We start from the raw sequence: 17,683 nt of genomic DNA on the forward strand, positions 1-17,683 counted from the left end.
TGCCTGGGCTGAAGTGTTTCAGCTTTGAAAAGAGGCTGGATCGGCTGGGGTTGTTTTCCTTAAAGCAGAGAAGGCTGAGGGCAAACCATTGAGGTGTACCAAATTATGTGGGGCATGAATAGGGGGTAGATAGGAAGAAACTTTTCCCCTTAGTGACAGAAATCTTTGTATCCTCACTGGCTACGGGTGAGGTCCCAGAGGACTGGAGAATGGCCAATGTTGTTCCATTGTTTAAGAAGGGTAGCAGGGATAATCCAGGAAATTACAGGCCGGTGAGCCTTACGTCAGTGGTAGGGAAATTATTGGAGAAGATTCTTCGTGACAGGATTTACTACCATTTGGAAGCAAATGGGCGTATTAGTGAGAGGCAGCATGGTTTTGTGAAGGGGAGGTCTTGTCTCACTAACTTGATTGAGTTTTTCGAGGAAGTGACAAAGATGATCGACGATGGAAGGGCAGTGGATATTATATACATGGATTTCACTAAGGCCTTTGACAAGGTCCCTCATGGCAGACTGGTACAGAAGGTAAAGTCGCACAGGATCAGAGGTGAGCTGGCAAGATGGATACAGAATTGGCTTGGTCATAGAAGACAGAGGGTAGCAGTGGAAGGGTGCTTTTCTGAATGGAGAGCTGTGACTAGTAAAGTTCCGCAGGGATCAGTGCTGGGACCTTTGCTGTTTGTAGTATACATAAATGATTTGGAGGAAAATGTAACTGGGCTAATTAGTAAGTTTGCAGATGACACTAAGGTTGGAGGAGTTGCAGATAGTGAAGAGGATTGTCAAAGGATACAACGGGATATAGATCGGTTGGAGACTTGGGCGGAGAAATGGCAGATGGAGTTTAATCAGGACAAATATGAGGTAATGCATTTTGGAAGGTCTAATACACGCAGGAGTTATACAGTAAGTGGCAGAACCCTTAAGTGCATCGACGGGCAGAGGGATCTGGGTGTACAGGTCCACAGGTCACTGAAAGTGGCAATGCAGGTGGATAAGGTAATCAGGAAGGCATATGGCATGCTTGCCTTCATTGGCAGGGGTATTGAGTATAAAAGCTGGGAAGTCATGCTGCAGCTGTATAGAACCTTGGTTAGGCCACACTTGGAATATTGTGTGTAATTCTGGTCACCATATTACCAGAAGGATATGGAGGCATTGGAGAGGGTGCAGAGGAGGTTTACCAGTATGCTGCTTGGTCTGGAGGTTATTAGCTATGAGGAGAGGTTGGAGAAACTCGGATTGTTCTCACTAGAGCGATGGAGATTGAGGGGTGACTTGATAGAAGTTTACAAAATTATGAGTGGCATGGACAGAGTAGATAGTCAGAAGCTTTTTCCCAGGGAGGAAGAGTCAATTACAAGGGGACATAGATTTAAGGTGAGAGGAGAAAACTATAGAGGAGATGTGTGGGGCAAGTTTTTTACGCAGAGGGTAGTGAGTGTCTGGAATTCGCTGCCAGAGGAGGTGGTGGAAGCAGGTACGATAGTGGTGTTTAAGAGGCAGCTTGCCAAATACATGAATAGGATAGGAATAGAGGGATACGGACCCCGGAAGTGCAAAATGTTTTAGTTGACGGGCAATATGATCGGCGCAGGCTTGGAGGGCCGAAGGGCCTGTTCCTGTGCTGTACTTTTCTTTGTTCTTTGTTTGTTCTTTGTTCTAGTGGAGGGGTCAATAACCAGGGGGCGTAGATTTAAGGTGAGGGGCAGGAGGTTTAGAGGGGATTTAAGGAAAAAAAATTTCATCCAGAGGGTGGGGGTATCTAGAACTCACTGCCTGAAAGGGTGGTAGAAGCGAGAACTCTCACAATGTTTAAGAAGTATTTAGATGAACACTTGAAATGCTATAGCATACAAGGCTACGGGCCAAGTGCTGGAAAATGGGATGAGAGTAGACAGGGGCTTGATGACCAATGTGGACATGAAGGGCCAAAAGACCTCTTTCCATGCTGTAAAACTCGATGACTCTATTGAATTGGAAATGTTAACTCTGCTTCTCTCTCTTCACAGCAGTTGCCAAACATGTTGAGGATTTCCAGAACTTTCTGTTTTTATTTCAGATTTCCAGCATCAGCTGTATTTTGCTCAACTAATTATGTTTTTCTGAAGTTTTTTTGCTTTTTTGTTAAGAATAAAATAATTGTTACCATTTAAATGTACAGATCAGTGATATGTATTTGTTTAACTGAGACTAAGCTGTTCAAGAGCAATGTCATAAATCACAAAAAATATAGTGGAAATCCGGAATTCTGTTGAGATTTCGTCAATTGAAAGTTGAAATGTCCTGATGAGTGCAAGACGAAAAGCTTTGACATGTCTCTTTTTTCAGCAATACTCAAATTGAAAATTAAATAAACTGTGATTGCTGGACTTTTATGAGGCAAGAGATTGACGGTTGTGGAATGAAGGCACGTAGATGGATTTAACATAGAAATCAGGCATCTGCATACTGGAGCTCAATGTCTGAAGTTGGACTGATCCTGGTTTTGTATTGGAGGTGTTGTAGGTTTCCCGCCTGTTCTGTAGATTATCTCCATGCCTGTGAGTAATTTTCTCAAGGCGAGATGCAGAGAGGAAAATGGAGAATGGGGTTGGTGCAATGATGCAGCCTTGTCTGATCCCAGTCTTCACTGAGATAGGGTCTGTGGTGGTTCCACTGATGAGAATCATGGCTTTCATGTCATCATGGAGTAGGCGAAGGATGGTGGCAAATTTCTGAGGGTAGTTAAATTTGAGGGAGATACTGCATAAAACTTCACCAGTGGCAGTGTTAGAGGCTTCTGGGAGGTTGAAAAAGGCCAAGCACAGCAGTTGGTGCGGTTCCTTGCAATTTTCCTGGGTTTGCCACACAGTGAATCATGTCTGTGGTGCCTCTCGATGAGGGAACATCACCCTGTGAACTTGGAAGGAGCTCTTTGGCCACCAAGAGAAGGTGATCAAGGAGGCAGAGAGACTCCTCTGTAATTACCACAATTGACTTGTCTCCCTTCTTGAATACAGTCACAGTCGCAGTGTCACAGACACAGTGTCACAGACATTCCCTGGCGCATGCCTTTTCCCAATGAGGAATATGAGGTTGTGCAGCCTTGCGAGAAGAGTAACTCCGCCGTGTTTCATAATTTCAGCAGGGATTCCATCTGCTCCAGAGGCCGTGTTGTTTTTCAGCTGTTGAATGGGTTTTTCACTCTCGCTCCGGACCATGGTAGCACCGAGACTGAGCCGGACAGGGTATTGAGGAATGGAGTATGTGTACCTACACCACAGGGACTGCAGCATTTCATGAAGGCACCTCATCACTACCTTCTCAAGGGCACTTAGGGATGCCCAATAAGTGCTGGCCTAGCCAGCGAAGCCTACATCCCGTAAAATGAATAAATAAAAAAGTGGAAGATAAGAGTCTCTGTTGAGGAGTTCTTCACAAGGTTCTCTCCAGTGAGCACTACTGCCTCCCTGTCCTTGATGAGCTCCCTCCATGCTTGGCTCTCAGTGAAGTGGGTCCTTGTGTACTGAAGAAACCACGAATGTCATTGGTGTCCACAAGCTGTTGGGCCTCCTGTGCACTTTTTACCCACCCTTGTGTGTTTTAGCACCACCCCCCACCGATTAATATTAACGGCAAGATCCAGGAAAATGTGGACCATTTTCCATATCTTGGTAGCTTATTTTTGTTGAAGGCAGACATAGGCAGTGAAGTTCATCATCACCTCTAATGTGCCAGCTCAGCCTTCGGCCGAATGATGAACAGTGTATTTGAGGACCAGGATGTCAAACCTGAGACTCAGGTCCTGGTTTACTGGGCAGCAGTGATCCCCGTGCTCCTACAGGCTTCGGAGACTTGGACAACCAAGAACCACCAGCGGTGCCTTCGCAAAACCCTCCAACTCTGGTGGGAAGAAAGGTGGTCAACCAGCAGTGTCCTTTCCCAAGCCAACTCACCCAGCACTGAGGCGGTAACCAGTCAAAACCAGCTCCACTGTGCAGGACATGAAGTTTGTATGCCTGACTCCAGAAACAATTGTTCCACTTGGAACTGAGTCACATCAGGAGACTCCCAGGAGAAGAAAGGAAACATTTAGGCATGTCCTCAAAGCATCCCTGGAGCGATCAAACATCCTTGCAGTCTCATGGGAGTCTGTTCATCATGACCAACCAAACTGGAAGAGGTTTATTTCTGAAGTCACCAAACAGATTGAGAGGCTTCGTCGTGAGTATGCTGGGGTGAAGTTGAGACTTTAGAGAGCACACAAACCACCAAACATCTCATCTACCCAACCCTTCAAACACCACCTGCCTATATGTGACAATGTCAGCAGAATATGCATTGGACTTACCAGCCATCTCTGAACCCAATGAACGAGAATAGAAGCAAGTCATCCTGGATCCTGAGGGACTATTTAACAAAGGGAGTCAGGACGAATCAGAGGGGTGGGGTTTTCTCATTGACAGGCCCAGGTCACCCAGGCCATCATCTTGGAAGAGGTGTGTTCAGCTTGCAGGGCGCATGCATGTCCATCTTGGTGAGGGAACAGAGAGTGGGCAGGGCTTCAGGGTTCCAGTGACCAGCAGAGAAATGATTGACTCATTCATTTAACTCTTACTGTGCATTCAGGAGTCGGAGAGCTGAACCCAGAGTCGAGGGAGAGAGAAAACTGGGAGTTGAGGAAAGAAATGCTGGAGATGGTGAGATGGGTTTGGATTTTAGCATAGGGATGAGAGAGTGTGTGGGATGGGGATTAACAGCTTCAAGGGAAACAATGTTCCATACAAACTAAATTTCTCTTTTCTAAATTTCTGTCCTTACAGTGGTGACTTTTACAAATTGCTTTTACAGGGCATTGGAAGGGGAGGATTTACAGATGGGAAACTCAAATCAAACTTCACATCAGGATCTGGTAGAGTCACTCACTTCATCAGGACCTGAATATCATCGGCCTTCGAATGTGGATGGAGAAATATTTGCCTGTTCTGTCCGTCGGAAAAGATTTCAAACATCAGCGTAACTGGAAAAGCACCAAAGCACACACACCTAAGTGAGAGTGTTCCAGTGAACTGATTGTGGAAAGAGCTTTAAACAGTTGCACAGCCAGAAAAAACATCACATCATTCACAGTGGGGAGAAATCAAACAGGTGTTCTGTGTGTGGATGAGGCTTCAACAGATCCACTAACCTGGAGAGACACAAGGACAACCGCCCCATGGAGAAACCGTGGAAATGTGGGGACTGTGGAAAGGGATTCAAATACCCGTCCCAACTGGAGATTCATCGACACAGTCACACTGGGGAGAGGCCATTCGCCTGTTCCAAATGTGGGAAGGGATTCACTCAGTTATTTGGCTTACATACCCACCAGCGAGTTCACACTGGGGAGAAACCGTTCACTTGTTCCAAGTGTGGGAAGGGATTCACTCAGTTATCCAGCTTACATACCCACCAGCGGGTTCACACCGGGGAGAGGCCATTCACCTGCTCCAAGTGTGGGAAGGGATTCACTCGGTCAAGCCACCTGCTGAGACATCAGCAAATTCACACTGGGAAGAGACTTTTTAAATGTCCAGACTGTGGGAAGTGCTACAAAAGTTCCAGGAAACTGTCGTGTCATCAGTGTGTTCACACTGAGGAGAGACCGTTCAGGTGCTCTCACTGTGGGACTGGATTCAGGAAATCATCTGAACTCACTGTGCACCAGCGAATTCACACTGGGGAGAGACCATTCAACTGCTCTGTGTGCGGAAAGGGGTTCACCCATTCATCCAACCTGCTGAGACACCAGCGTATTCACTCTGACATAAGACCATTTAAATGTTCTGACTGTGAGGAGAGCTTTAAAAACAGCAGTGATCTGCTGAGACACCGACTCAAACACACTGGAGAGAGGCCGTTCATCTGCTCCGAGTGTGGGAAGGGATTCATGGATTCTTCCAGCCTGCTTAAACACCAACAAATTCACACTGGGGAGAAACCATTCATCTGCTCTGAGTGTGGGAAGGGATTCATTCAGTCATTCGCACTGCTGATACATCAGCGTACTCACACTGGGGAGAAGCCGTACATCTGCTCCGAGTGTGGGAAGGGATTCAATGTGTCAACCACCCTGCTGACCCACCAGCGAGTTCACACTGGAGAGAGACCGTTCACCTGCTCTGAGTGTGGGAGGGGATTCATTTGGTCATATCACTTGCGGAGACATCGACGCACTCACAGTGGGGAGAGGCCGTTCACTTGCTCTCTGTGTGGGAAGGGATTCACTCGGTCATCTAACCTGCGGAGACACCAAGAAGTCCACAAGTGACTGCAGGGGTTGGATTCTGCTGTTTCTGCTGCTGTTAATCACATCCAGGATTGAACATGTGGGTTAATCCTGAGCTGTGTAAGAAATGTGTCCCAGCCACTGTCTTCCATGGTTCAGAGCTCCTAGACACAGAACAGAAGGCTCCTTTACAATTGGGTTTAGAGTCAGGAAGAACAACGGTGAATGCTGGAAACATGCTGTCAAATCAGAGGTTGGTGTAAAACTGTGACCTGCTCCTGTCTGAAAGTGAAACAGCGGGTTTAAGTTTCCAGTCTGAAAATGACTATGGTAATTATGGTACGAGGATTTAAAATTTTTGTGTGACATTCCTGATTCTACCAATGTAAGGCAATAACAACAATAAGTTGCATTTATATAGAACCTTTAACAAAGTAAAACATCCCGAGGTGCTTCACAGATGATCTAAAACTTGGTCAAAGATTTAGGTTTAAAGGAGGAGAGAAGTTTAGGGAGGGAATCCCAAAACCCGGGGCCTCGGCAGCTGAAAGCACAGCCGCCAATGGTGAAGTGATGTGGGTGGTGAATGTGCAAGTGGTCAGAATTGGAGGAGCGCAGGGAGCTTGGAGGGTCGTGGGGCAGGAGGAGGTTCCAGAGACTGTCTGTCATGGAGAGAGTGGCTGTCGCCATGGAGCTTCAAGCACGGCTCTGAAATGGGTCCATGCAGGTCATGACCACGGCCGTGCAGGAGATGTCTGCTGCCTTAAACAGGATGAAGACACTCTATCTGTGACCTTACAACACGTCACTGATCTCCACCAAGCTGATCTGCAGCAGAGTGGGAGGAATGATGCGACGCTGGTCCAGGAGAGGGATGATGGAGAAAGGGGACATGGAAGTGGGAACTCCGATCAAAGTGTTCCAGCCTCTTACCCATTAACCACCCCCCAACCTCAAGCCGTACGTGGCCCTGGCTCACAACATGCCACCCGTCTCCCACCAGCTGAATCTGCCCCTGCACAGATACAGGTGGATCAGTCTTTGCTGTGATCCTGAGGGGCTCTGACACCCAGAAGACGGAGACCACAAGCCTCTCGGCAGTGAGAGTAGGGATGTGAGCAGCCTGTCTCTCCCTCTGCTGAAACCACACAGGATGCACCGTGTAGAAGCAATAGGAAGGGTCTGGGCCAGAAATTGTAATGCACCAAGGGTGTGCACAGGGGGTTTGACAAAATATTAATTTCCTTTTGAAATAATGACAGAAAATGTATTGATTGGAACCATTTCCAGCCCTTGTCCATGCTGACATCCCGAGGGCCAGCTCACCCTCTCACTGGGTTCGTGCTTTAAGATTATTAGGTTATTAACAAGATGATTGTTAACATTTAAATTGATAATTAGAAGCTAACATCTAACTTCTTCAGAAATTCTCCAAGTCGTGTAGTGGACTGGGAAACTTAGAAATAGGACATAGTATAGGAAAGATGCCAAGGTCGAGAGATCCTGGGAGGTTATGTCAAGTCTTAAAAAGCTTACTGCAGCTAAAAGATGCCTTGAAGCTGTTTGTGTAAGTTAATACATGACATCAATGAAATAAATGACAACAGGATGTAGCAGCTTTGAGATGAGAGGAAAACAGATCAATGAGGAATAAGCAGAACATTACTTGATTTAAGTGAAGCTAGTATTGTTTACATGAACTGTGAATATGATAAACTAACGTGACTCAGTGAAGCTAGTATTGCTCACGTGAACTATGACTGGGCACAGGGAGGGGTTAGTCAGGGTAAGAGAGACCCTCCCGAGATAAAGTTGTTTGGGGGAGAGGAACACGAATCAGAAGATAAAACCCCTGAGAGAGAAAAAGCTCAAAGACCAAAGATCAACACTGCGAGAAGTCCTTGGTGCGCTCAACTCTCTGGTTCTCGACATGGGTAGTATAATCTGCATTGAACTGTAAACCATTGCCTGGGTTTGTCACCTTCGTCTGCCTGAACTTGGCCTTCCTCAATAAAGTTGATTCCCAACTAAGCTCTGCTGCTAAGTCTGTTCCTGACTGAAAAGAGGAGGAAAACTTCCAAAATCATACTGTGCTGAATGTCAATCAGGCTGGGAGCCATTGGGTGGATTTGCAATGGGTGGATGAGTGGGTGAAGGAATGTTCAGTGAAAAGGGAGGGGGAGGGGGGTTGGTGCTGGTAGTGGGAAGTGTTCATTCTGAAGGAGTCCCACCTGAAACAGCGACCATTCATTTATCACTTTGAAATGATGGAGCTGCTGTGTATTTCCCTATTTTTGTTTTTTTTTTTCAGTTTTCCAGTATTTGTATTTTATTTTCTCTCTGTTAAAACATATTCTTCTTGCAACACTGAAATCCAGACGATTTGAAGTTTGTTAAAGTCAATCCCCATCGAGTACACAAGATTCAACTGATCATAACTTTTTATGGTATCAATAAACAAAGATCTTACAAGATGTTTATTGGGTAATTGCTTTTCTCTGAAACCAGGGATGGTCAAACTATGTCCCAAAGTTCAGATTTGGGCCTTGAGCCTGGGCTATCGGGCCCACATACATGGAGCACTATTAACCGATGTCCTTCATCCTCGATTTTAATCACTCCACCATTGGTGGCCATGCCTTCAGCTGCTTAGACCCTAAGCTCTGGAATTTCCTCCCTAAGCCTCTCCACCTTTCTACTTCACTTTCCTCCTTTAAGACACTCCCTATAACCGACCTCTTTGACCAAGCTTTTGGTCATCCGACCTAATATGTCCTTATGCTCCTGTGAAACTCCATGGGATGTTTTATTATGTTAAAAGCTCAATATAAATATAAGTTGTTGTAGTTGTTGTTGTAGCTCAGTCAGACCTGATCATTTACTGAGTGAGTGAGTCTGTATAAATGTAACTCAGATAGACACAGCTTATGCCATAGTTCAGTGAGACCTGATCACATACTGAGTGAGTGAGTCTGTATAAATGTAACTCAGGCATAGCTTGTGTCATAGTTCAGTGAGCTCTGATCACTTACTGAGTGTATCTGTATAAATGTAACTCAGATAGACACAGTTTGTTGGAATAGACCTGGGAGATGGAAGCTCTAAATTAACGACCAGACTTTCTGTTCTCAACAATTGGGAAAAGGTGAATTTTTTCAAACATTCAAAAAACTAATAAAGTCATTAAGATGGTTTGTTGTTGTGAGCTGCATTATCTGGTAGAATTATAGTGAAGGAGTGGGATTGATCCACAGCCTGAGTCACCAGTTTAAAGACAGGAGGAGAGAGAATCTGGAGAGAAGAAAAGAATAAGGTTGAGACTGGACACTGAATCTGGAATAATGAGCAGAGAGGGAGAGGAGTGTGTGGGACAGAGATTTACAGATTTGGGGGAATGAGGGGGAAAAATGTTCCATAGAAACTAGAATTCTCTGTTCTGAATTTCTGTCCTGGACTGACAATGATGACTTTTGTAAACTCTGTTTACAAGATATTAGAAGGGAGAGGATTTGCAGATGGGAAACTCAAACCAAAAATCTCAACAAGATCTTATAGAATCACTTAATTCTTGTAGGATCAGCCTCTGATTATTGCAGGAGGAATGTTTGTTCTGTCTGTGGGAAAAGATTTAAATCATCAGCGTGACTGGAAAATCACTGGGACACACACCCAAGTCAGAAGCTCATGTCGAAGTCAAATATGACATCAAATGTGTAAAAAGTCCAGTTTAGTTTCAGACAGTTACCAGGGAGAGGAATGGAGTTGGTAGCTAGGGAATGAAAACAATTACTTCAGTCTTCCCAATAATTAATTGGAGGAAATTTCTGCACATCCACCACTGGATATCAAACAAACTACCCTAATTTAACAAAAGTGAAGTTGAGAGAGTTAGTGGTGAGGAAGAGCTGGGACCTGTCAGTGTAAATATGAGAACTGAGAGTGTTTTCATATGATGATTTCATTGGTAGCAGGTTGATGAGAAATAAGAGGAGACCAAGGTGGTTTCTTTGGGGACACCAGAGGAAAGGGAAGACATTACAAGTGATTCTCTGACTCTAATTCAACAGAGAAGAGTGGAACCCGGAGAGAGCAGCCCCACCCAGCTGGACAACAGGGGAGAGGTGATGGAGCAGAATGCTGTGGTCGACCTTGTCAAAGGCTGCAGAGAGGTCATGAAGGGAGCATGTATCCTTGTCACAGTCACATAGGATGTCATTTGTGACTTTGATAGCTGGTTCAGTACTGAGGCAGGGGACGGAACCTGATTGGTGGGATTCAAACAGGGAATCATGGACACAGATTCGGGAAATGACAAACTGTTCTTGGACTTTGAGAGGAAGGGGATGTTGGAGATGAGGCAGTAGTTTACAAGTACGATGGAGTCAGAGTTTGTGTTTTGAGGAGAGGATGATGATGGCAGATTTGAAGGAGAGAGGAACAGTACCTAAAGAGAAAGAAAACTTAATGTCAGCGAACATGGGGAAGTTGGATAATCAGCACTTTGGTGGGCATAATATCGATGGCGCAGGAGCTGGGTCTTAGGGATAAGATGAGCTTTGAGAGGGTAGGAGGGGAGCTGAGACAGAAACTGGAGAAAGGTGTGAGTTCAGGGCTCAGGCAATGGGGAGATTTAGAGACAATTCAGCCCGGTGGGCTAGTGGAAGGGAGGGAAGCAGCAGAGGCAGCTGATTGGATTGTCTCAATCTTAGTGACAAAGAAGCTCCATGAGCTCCTCACACTTCATGGAGGTGAGGGTGGAGGAGACAGGTAGTAAGAAATGAAATTAAATCGATAGCAAGAAATGATGTAGGGTCAGATGATGTAGAATCTGTGTGGGTCGAGTTAAGGACCGCAAAGGTAAAAAAACCGTAATGGGAGTTATGTATAGGCCTCCGAACAGTAGTCAGGATGTGGGGCACAAGATACACCAGGAGATAGAAAAGGTGAGTAAGAAAGGCAAGGTTACAGTGATCATAGGGGATTTCAATATGCAGGTAAACTGGGAAAATCAGGTTGGTAGTGGATCCCAAGAAAAGGAATTTGTGGAATGTCTACGAGATGGCTTTTTGGAGCAGCTTGTGGTGGAGCCCACTATGGAACAGGTTATTCTAGATTTAGTGATGTGTAATGAGGCAGATTTGGTAAGGGAGCTTAAGGTGAAGGAATCCTTAGGAGGAAGTGACCATAATATGATAGAATTTACCCTGCAATTTGAGAGGAAAAAGCTGCAATCAGATGTAACGGTATTACAGTTGAATAAAGGCAACTACAGAGGCATGAGGGAGGAGCTGGCCAGAATTGACTGGCAGATGAGCCTAGCAGGAAAGACAGTGGAACAGCAATGGCAGGAGTTTCTGGAAGACACAGCAAAATTCATCCCGAGGAAGAAGAAGCATACTAAAGGGAGGACGAGGCAACCATGGCTAACAAGGGAAGTCAGGGACAGCATAAAGCTAAAGAGAAAGCATACAATGTGGCGAAGAGCAGTGGGAAACCAGGGGATTGGGAAGTCAACAAAGACCAACAGAGGACAACTAAAAAAGAAATAAGGAGGGAGAAGATTAAATATGAGGGTAAACTAGCCAGTAATATAAAAGAAGATTGCAAGAGTTTCTTTAGATATATAAAGGGTAAGAGAGAGGCAAAAGTGGACATTGGGCCGCTGAAAAATGACGCTGGAGAAGTAGTAGCGGGGAACAAAGAAATGGCGGAGGAACTGAATAGGTACTTTGCGTCAGTCTTCACAGTGGAAGACACGAGTGACATCCCCAAAGTTCAAGAGTCGGGGGAAGAGGTGAGTATGGTGGCTATTACCAAGGAGAAGGTGCTAGGAAAACTGAAAGGTCTGAAGGTGGATAAATCACCTGGACCAGATGGATTACACCCCAGAATTCTGAAGGAGATAGCTGAAGAGATAGTGGAGGCGTTAGTGGTGATCTTTCAGGAATCACTGGAGTCAGGGAGGGTCCCAGAAGACTGGAAAATCGCTAATGTAACCCCCCTGTTTAAGAAGGGAGTGAGGCAAAAGACGGGAAATTACAGGCCAATTAGCCTGACCTCGGTCGTTGGTAAGATTTTAGAGTCCATCATTAAGGATGAGATTTCAGAATACTTGGAAGTGCATGGTAAAATCGGGCAAAGTCAGCATGGTTTCATCAAGGGGAGGTCATGCCTGACAAATCTGTTAGAATTCTTTGAGGAGGTAACGAGTAGGTTAGACAAAGGAGAGCCAATGGATGTTATCTACTTGGACTTCCAGAAGGCCTTTGACAAGGTGCCGCACAGGAGGCTGCTCAGTAAGATAAGAGCCCTTGGAGTTAGAGGCAAGGTATTAGCATGGATAGATTGGCTGTCTGGCAGGAGGCAGAGAGTGGGGATAAGGGGGTCTTTCTCAGGATGGCGGCTGGTGACTAGTGGAGTTCCGCAGGGGTCAGTGTTGGGACCACAACTTTTCACTTTATACATTAATGATCTAGATGAAGGAACTGAGGGCATCCTGGCTAAATTTGCAGATGATACAAAGATAGGTGGAGGGACAGGTAGTATTAAGGAGGCGGGGAAGCTGCAGAAGGATTTGGACAGGTTAGGAGAATGGGCAAAGAAGTGGCAGATGGAATACAACGTGGGGAAGTGTGAGATCATGCACTTTGGTAGGAAGAATAGAGGCATGGACTATTTTCTAAATGGGGAGAGAATTCAGAAATCTGGAGCGCAAAGGGACTTGGGAGTCCTAGTCCAGGATTCTCTTAAGGTTAACTTGCAGGTTGAGTCGGTAGTTAGGAAGGCAAATGCAATGTTGGCATTTATTTCGAGAGGACTAGAATATAAAAGCAGGGATGTGCTGCTGAGGCTTTATAAGGCTCTGGTCCGACCACATTTAGAATATTGTGAGCAATTTTGGGCCCTGTATCTCAGGAAGGATGTGCTGGCCCTGGAGAGGGTCCAGGAATGTTTCCAGAAATGAAAGGCTTAACATATGAGGAACATTTGAGGACTCTGGGTCTATACTCGATGGAGTTTCGAAGGATGAGGGGGGGATCTGATTGAAACTTACAGAATACTGAAAGGCCTGGATAGAGTGGACGTGGGGAAGATGTTTCCATTAGTAGGAGAGACTAGGACCCGAGGGCAGAGCCTCAGAGTAAAGGGAAGACCTTTCAGAACAGAGATGAGGAGAAACTTCTTTAGCCAGAGAGTGGTGAATCTATGGAATTCATTGCCACAGAAGGCTGTGGAGGCCAGGTCATTGAGTGTATTTAAGGCGGAGATAGATAGGTTCTTGATTGGTAAAGGGATCAAAGGTTACAGGGAGAAGGCGGGAGAATGGGGTTGAGAAACTTATCAGCCATGATTGAATGGCGGAGCAGACTCGATGGGCCGAATGGCCTAATTTCTGCTCCAATGTCTTATAGGGGAGAGGGAGAGCCCTCAAGAGGAACAAATTTGTGTTAGAGATATTAAAAAGATTCAAGACAGTATGTTTAACACAAGGATGATTTATGTGAGTTCATACACAATATTATTTCTGGGATGACATTTATAAACATAATCTGAAAGAGACCAAAATGAACACGATTCAGTTCTGGACATGAATAACAGCAAAATCCCATCACCATAGTTACTTGTGAATTCGCTGATGTCTTAGCAAGCTGGATGAGTGAGCAAATTTCTCCTTACACACAGGGCAGATGAATGGCCTCTCCCCAGTGTGAACTTGCTGATGTATCAGCAGGTTGGATGATCGAGTGAATCCCTTCCCACACTCAGTGCAGGTGAATGGCCTCTCCCCAGTGTGAACTCGCTGATGTTTAGCGAGGTCAGATGATGTCTTGAACCCAGTCCCGCAGTGAGCGCACCTGAATGGTATCTCATCAGTGTGAACACGTTGATGGGACATTAGTTCCCAGGAGCCTTTATAGCACTTCCCACAGTCTGAGCATTTAAAAGGTCTCTCACCAGTGTGAACTCGTTGGTGCGTCAACAGGTTAGATGACTGAATGAATCCCTTCCCACACTCAGGGCAGGTGAACGGTTTCTCCCCAGTGTGAACTCGCTGGTGTTTGAGCAGGTGGGATAATTGAGTGAATCCCTTTCCACACTCTGAGCATGTGAATGGCCTCTCCCCAGTATGAACTCGCTGGTGTGTCAGCAGGTTGAATAACTGAGTGAATCTGCACCCACACTTGGAACAGGTGAATGGCCTCACCCCAGTGTGAACTCGCTGGTGTCTCAGCAAATGGGATAACTGAGTGAATCCCTCCCCACACACACAACTGAATGGCCTCTCCCCAGTGTGACTGCGTTGATGGGTTTCCAGCTCAGACGGGTAATTGAATCCCTTCCCACAGTCCCCACATTTACATGGTTTCTCCCTAGTGTGACGGTGCTTGTGTTTTGACAGGCCAGCTGATCGGCTGAAGCCTCGCCCACACACAGAACACGTATATGGTTTCTCTCCACTGTGAATGGTACTCTTTCCTTCCATGTTCAAAATCCGATGATATTCAGGTTACGATAAACTGGGCGACTCCATCAGATCCTGATATGATGTTTGGCTGGAGCTTCCTGACTGCGAATCCTCCCCTTCTAATCCCCTGTGAAATTGATTTAAAACAGAAAAAAGGGAGTGAGAGAGAACCCACATAAACACAAAGGCAGGTTGTGAAATTGAGCTGAATGAATCTGGTAATTTGTGGGGCTGGCAGTAGGAAAAAGTGATCGTGAAAACTGCTGGATTGTCATAAAAACCCAACTGGTTCACTAATGTCCTTCACGGGAAGGAACCTGGCACCCAGTCTGGACCTACACAAAACTCTGGCCTCTCTCCAGAGGAGAGAGAGAAAGAGGGAGGGAGAGATGTGGGAGAGGCTGAGGGCAAAGGAAAGGGATGTTATATATCTACAACTCATCCAAAAATTTGACAAAACCCCCCCGAACCCTCAACCTCCACAGCCGAATGGGACCAGAGCAGCAGGTATACGCGAACACCATCATCTCGAAGTCACACAACGTCCAAACTTGCCTGACATCCAGTACTGGATGAGCAGAAATTTCCCCCTTTTAAATATTGGAAGACAGGAGCCATTGTCTTCAGTCCCCTCTACAAACTCCACACCCAAGCCACTGACTCCATCCCTCTCTCTACCATTTGTGTGAGGCTGTTCACAAACGTTGTCATATTTCACCCCCAGCTGTGCTTCCAACTGCATATCCTCATGATCACCTATTTCCAACACAGCAGTAATGTCAGAAAAAATCAGAAACACTCAGCAGGTTAGGCAGCATCTTTGGAGAGAAAGAGAGTTAATGTTTCACATTGAGACCTTTCATCAGAACTGAAGAAAGATAGAAATGTAATAAGTTCTCAGTGAGTGTAAGGGGTAAGGAGAGAATAAAAGGGAATGTCTGTGATAGGGTGGATCCTCCTCAGGAACATCACCTGAGTTTTCCTCTGCCTCAGTTCAACCATTTCTGAAACTCTGTATTGTTACTCACACCATGTCCCTTGCACCCATCACCACTCTGCTCGTTGACCAATGCAGGCTCTCAGTTAAGCAACAGCTTAATTTTAAAATTTGCATCCTTGTTTTCAAATCCCTCCATGGTTTCTCCTCTATCCAGTCACACAAATGTTCAAAATTTCCCATGCTCAAAATAGACAAACCTTATTCTTTCCACAGTCAAAGGCCAATGATATTCAGGTTCTAATTAATCAAGTGACTCTTTCAGATCTTGATGTGATCTTTGCTTTGAGTTGCTGTGTGTAAATCATCCCTTTCTAACCCCCCATAAAAGGAGTTTCCAAAATCCATCCCTGTCAGTCCAGGATAGAAATTCACAACAGAAACAAAAATACCTGGAAAAACTCAGCAGGTCTGGCAGCATCTGCGGAGAGGAGCACAGTTAACATTTTGAGTCCGCATGACTCTTCAACAGACCTAAGGAAAAATAGAAAAGAGGTGAAATATAAGCTGGTTTAAGGGGGGGTAGGTCAAGAAGAGCTGGATAGAGGGCCAGTGATAGGTGGAGATAACCAAAAGATGTCACAGACAAAAGGACAAAGAGGTGTTGAAGGTGGTGATATTATCTAAAGGAATGTGCTAATTAAGGGTAGAAAGCAGGACAAGCAAGGTACAGATAGCCCTAGTGGGGGTGGGGTGGGGTGAAGGAATCGAAAAAGGCTAAAAGGTAGAGATAAAACAATGGATGGAAATACATTCAAAAATAATGGAAATAGGTGGGAAAAGAAAAATCTATATAAATTATTGGAAAAAACAAAAAAGAGGGGGAAAATCGGAAAGGGGGTGGGGATGGAGGAGAGAGTTCATGGTCTAAAATTGTTGAACTCAATATTCAGTCCGGAAGGCTGTAAAGTGCCTAGTCGGAAGATGAGGTGCTGTTCCTCCAGTTTGCGTTGAGCTTCACTGGAACAATGCAGCAAGTCAAGGACGGACATGTGGGCATGAGAGCAGGGTGGAGTGTTGAAATGGCAAGTGACAGGGAGGTCTGGGTAATGCTTGCGGACAGACCGAAGTAGACTAAGTTGAGGGAAGTGCAAGTGAAATGCTGCTTCACTTAAAGGAGTGTTTGGGCCCTTGCACGGTGAAGAGAGGGGAAGTAAAGGGGCAGGTGTTGCACCTTCTGCAATTGCATGGGAAGGTGCTGTGGGAGGGGGTTGAGGTGTAGGGGGTGATGGAGGAGTGGACCAGGGTGTCACGGAGGGAACGATCCCTACGGAATGCCGCCGGGGGGGTGAAGGGAAGATGTGTTCGATGGTGGCATCATGCTGGAGTTGGCGGAAATGGCAGAGGATGGCGCAGCCAGACATGGTTGAGGACCCTGTCAACCACCGTGGGTGGAAAACCTCGGTTAAGGAAGAAGGAGGACATGTTAGAGGAACTGTTTTTGAAAGTGGCATCATCAGAACAGATGCAACGGAGGCGAAGGAATTGGGAGAATGTCCGGCCCATCTCCTGCACATCCGCCCTCACACCTTCTCCCTCCCAGAAACATGATAGGGTCCCCCTTGTCCTCACTTATCACCCCACCAGCCTCCGCGTTCAAAGGATAACCCTCCGCCATTTCCGCCAACTCCAGCATGATGCCACCACCAAACACATCTTCCCTTCACCCTCCCTGGCGGCATTCCGTAGGGATTGTTCCCTCCGTGACACCCTGGTCCACTCCTCCATCACCCCCTACACCTCAACCCCCTCCCACAGCACCTTCCCATGCAACCGCAGAAGGTGCAACACTTGCCCCTTTACTTCCCCTCTCCTCACCGTCCAAGGGCCCAAACACTCCTTTCAAGTGAAGCAGCATTTCACTTGCATGTCCCTCAACTTAGTCTACTGCATTCGTTGCTCCCAATGCGGTTTCCTCTACATTGGAGAGACCAAACGCAGACTGGGTGACTGCTTTGCAGAATACC

The 17,683-nt window shown here is 46.0% G+C and overlaps 4 protein-coding genes across 4 annotated transcripts in view; 1 reads left to right on the forward strand and 3 right to left on the reverse strand.

Moving 5' to 3' along the window:
- Positions 1-9,915, forward strand: part of LOC144697067 (uncharacterized) — a 62,323-nt gene extending 52,408 nt beyond the window's left edge. The window contains exon 4 of the mRNA XM_078568868.1: positions 5,206-9,915. Within this exon, the coding sequence (XP_078424994.1) occupies positions 5,206-6,294 (1,089 nt within the window). The 3' untranslated portion in view covers positions 6,295-9,915. The remainder of the gene's footprint in view (positions 1-5,205) is intronic.
- Positions 1-17,683, reverse strand: part of LOC144697047 (uncharacterized) — a 288,147-nt gene that overhangs the window by 211,260 nt on the left and 59,204 nt on the right. The gene's annotated exons all lie outside the window — the stretch shown is intronic.
- Positions 1-17,683, reverse strand: part of LOC144697176 (uncharacterized) — a 245,052-nt gene that overhangs the window by 94,636 nt on the left and 132,733 nt on the right. The window lies entirely within an intron of this gene.
- LOC144697436 (uncharacterized) overlaps positions 13,733-17,683 on the reverse strand; it is a 30,754-nt gene continuing 26,803 nt past the window's right edge. Inside the window, exons 4-5 of the mRNA XM_078569412.1 lie at positions 16,782-16,790; positions 13,733-14,480 (exon numbers count right to left, since the gene is read on the reverse strand). Coding sequence (XP_078425538.1) covers positions 13,871-14,480; positions 16,782-16,790 — 619 coding nt within the window. The 3' untranslated portion in view covers positions 13,733-13,870. The remainder of the gene's footprint in view (positions 14,481-16,781; positions 16,791-17,683) is intronic.

The sequence above is a fragment of the Cetorhinus maximus genome, chromosome 23 (genome assembly GCF_964194155.1).
Source record: "Cetorhinus maximus chromosome 23, sCetMax3.hap1.1, whole genome shotgun sequence".
NCBI classification, from domain to species: domain Eukaryota; kingdom Metazoa; phylum Chordata; class Chondrichthyes; order Lamniformes; family Cetorhinidae; genus Cetorhinus; species Cetorhinus maximus.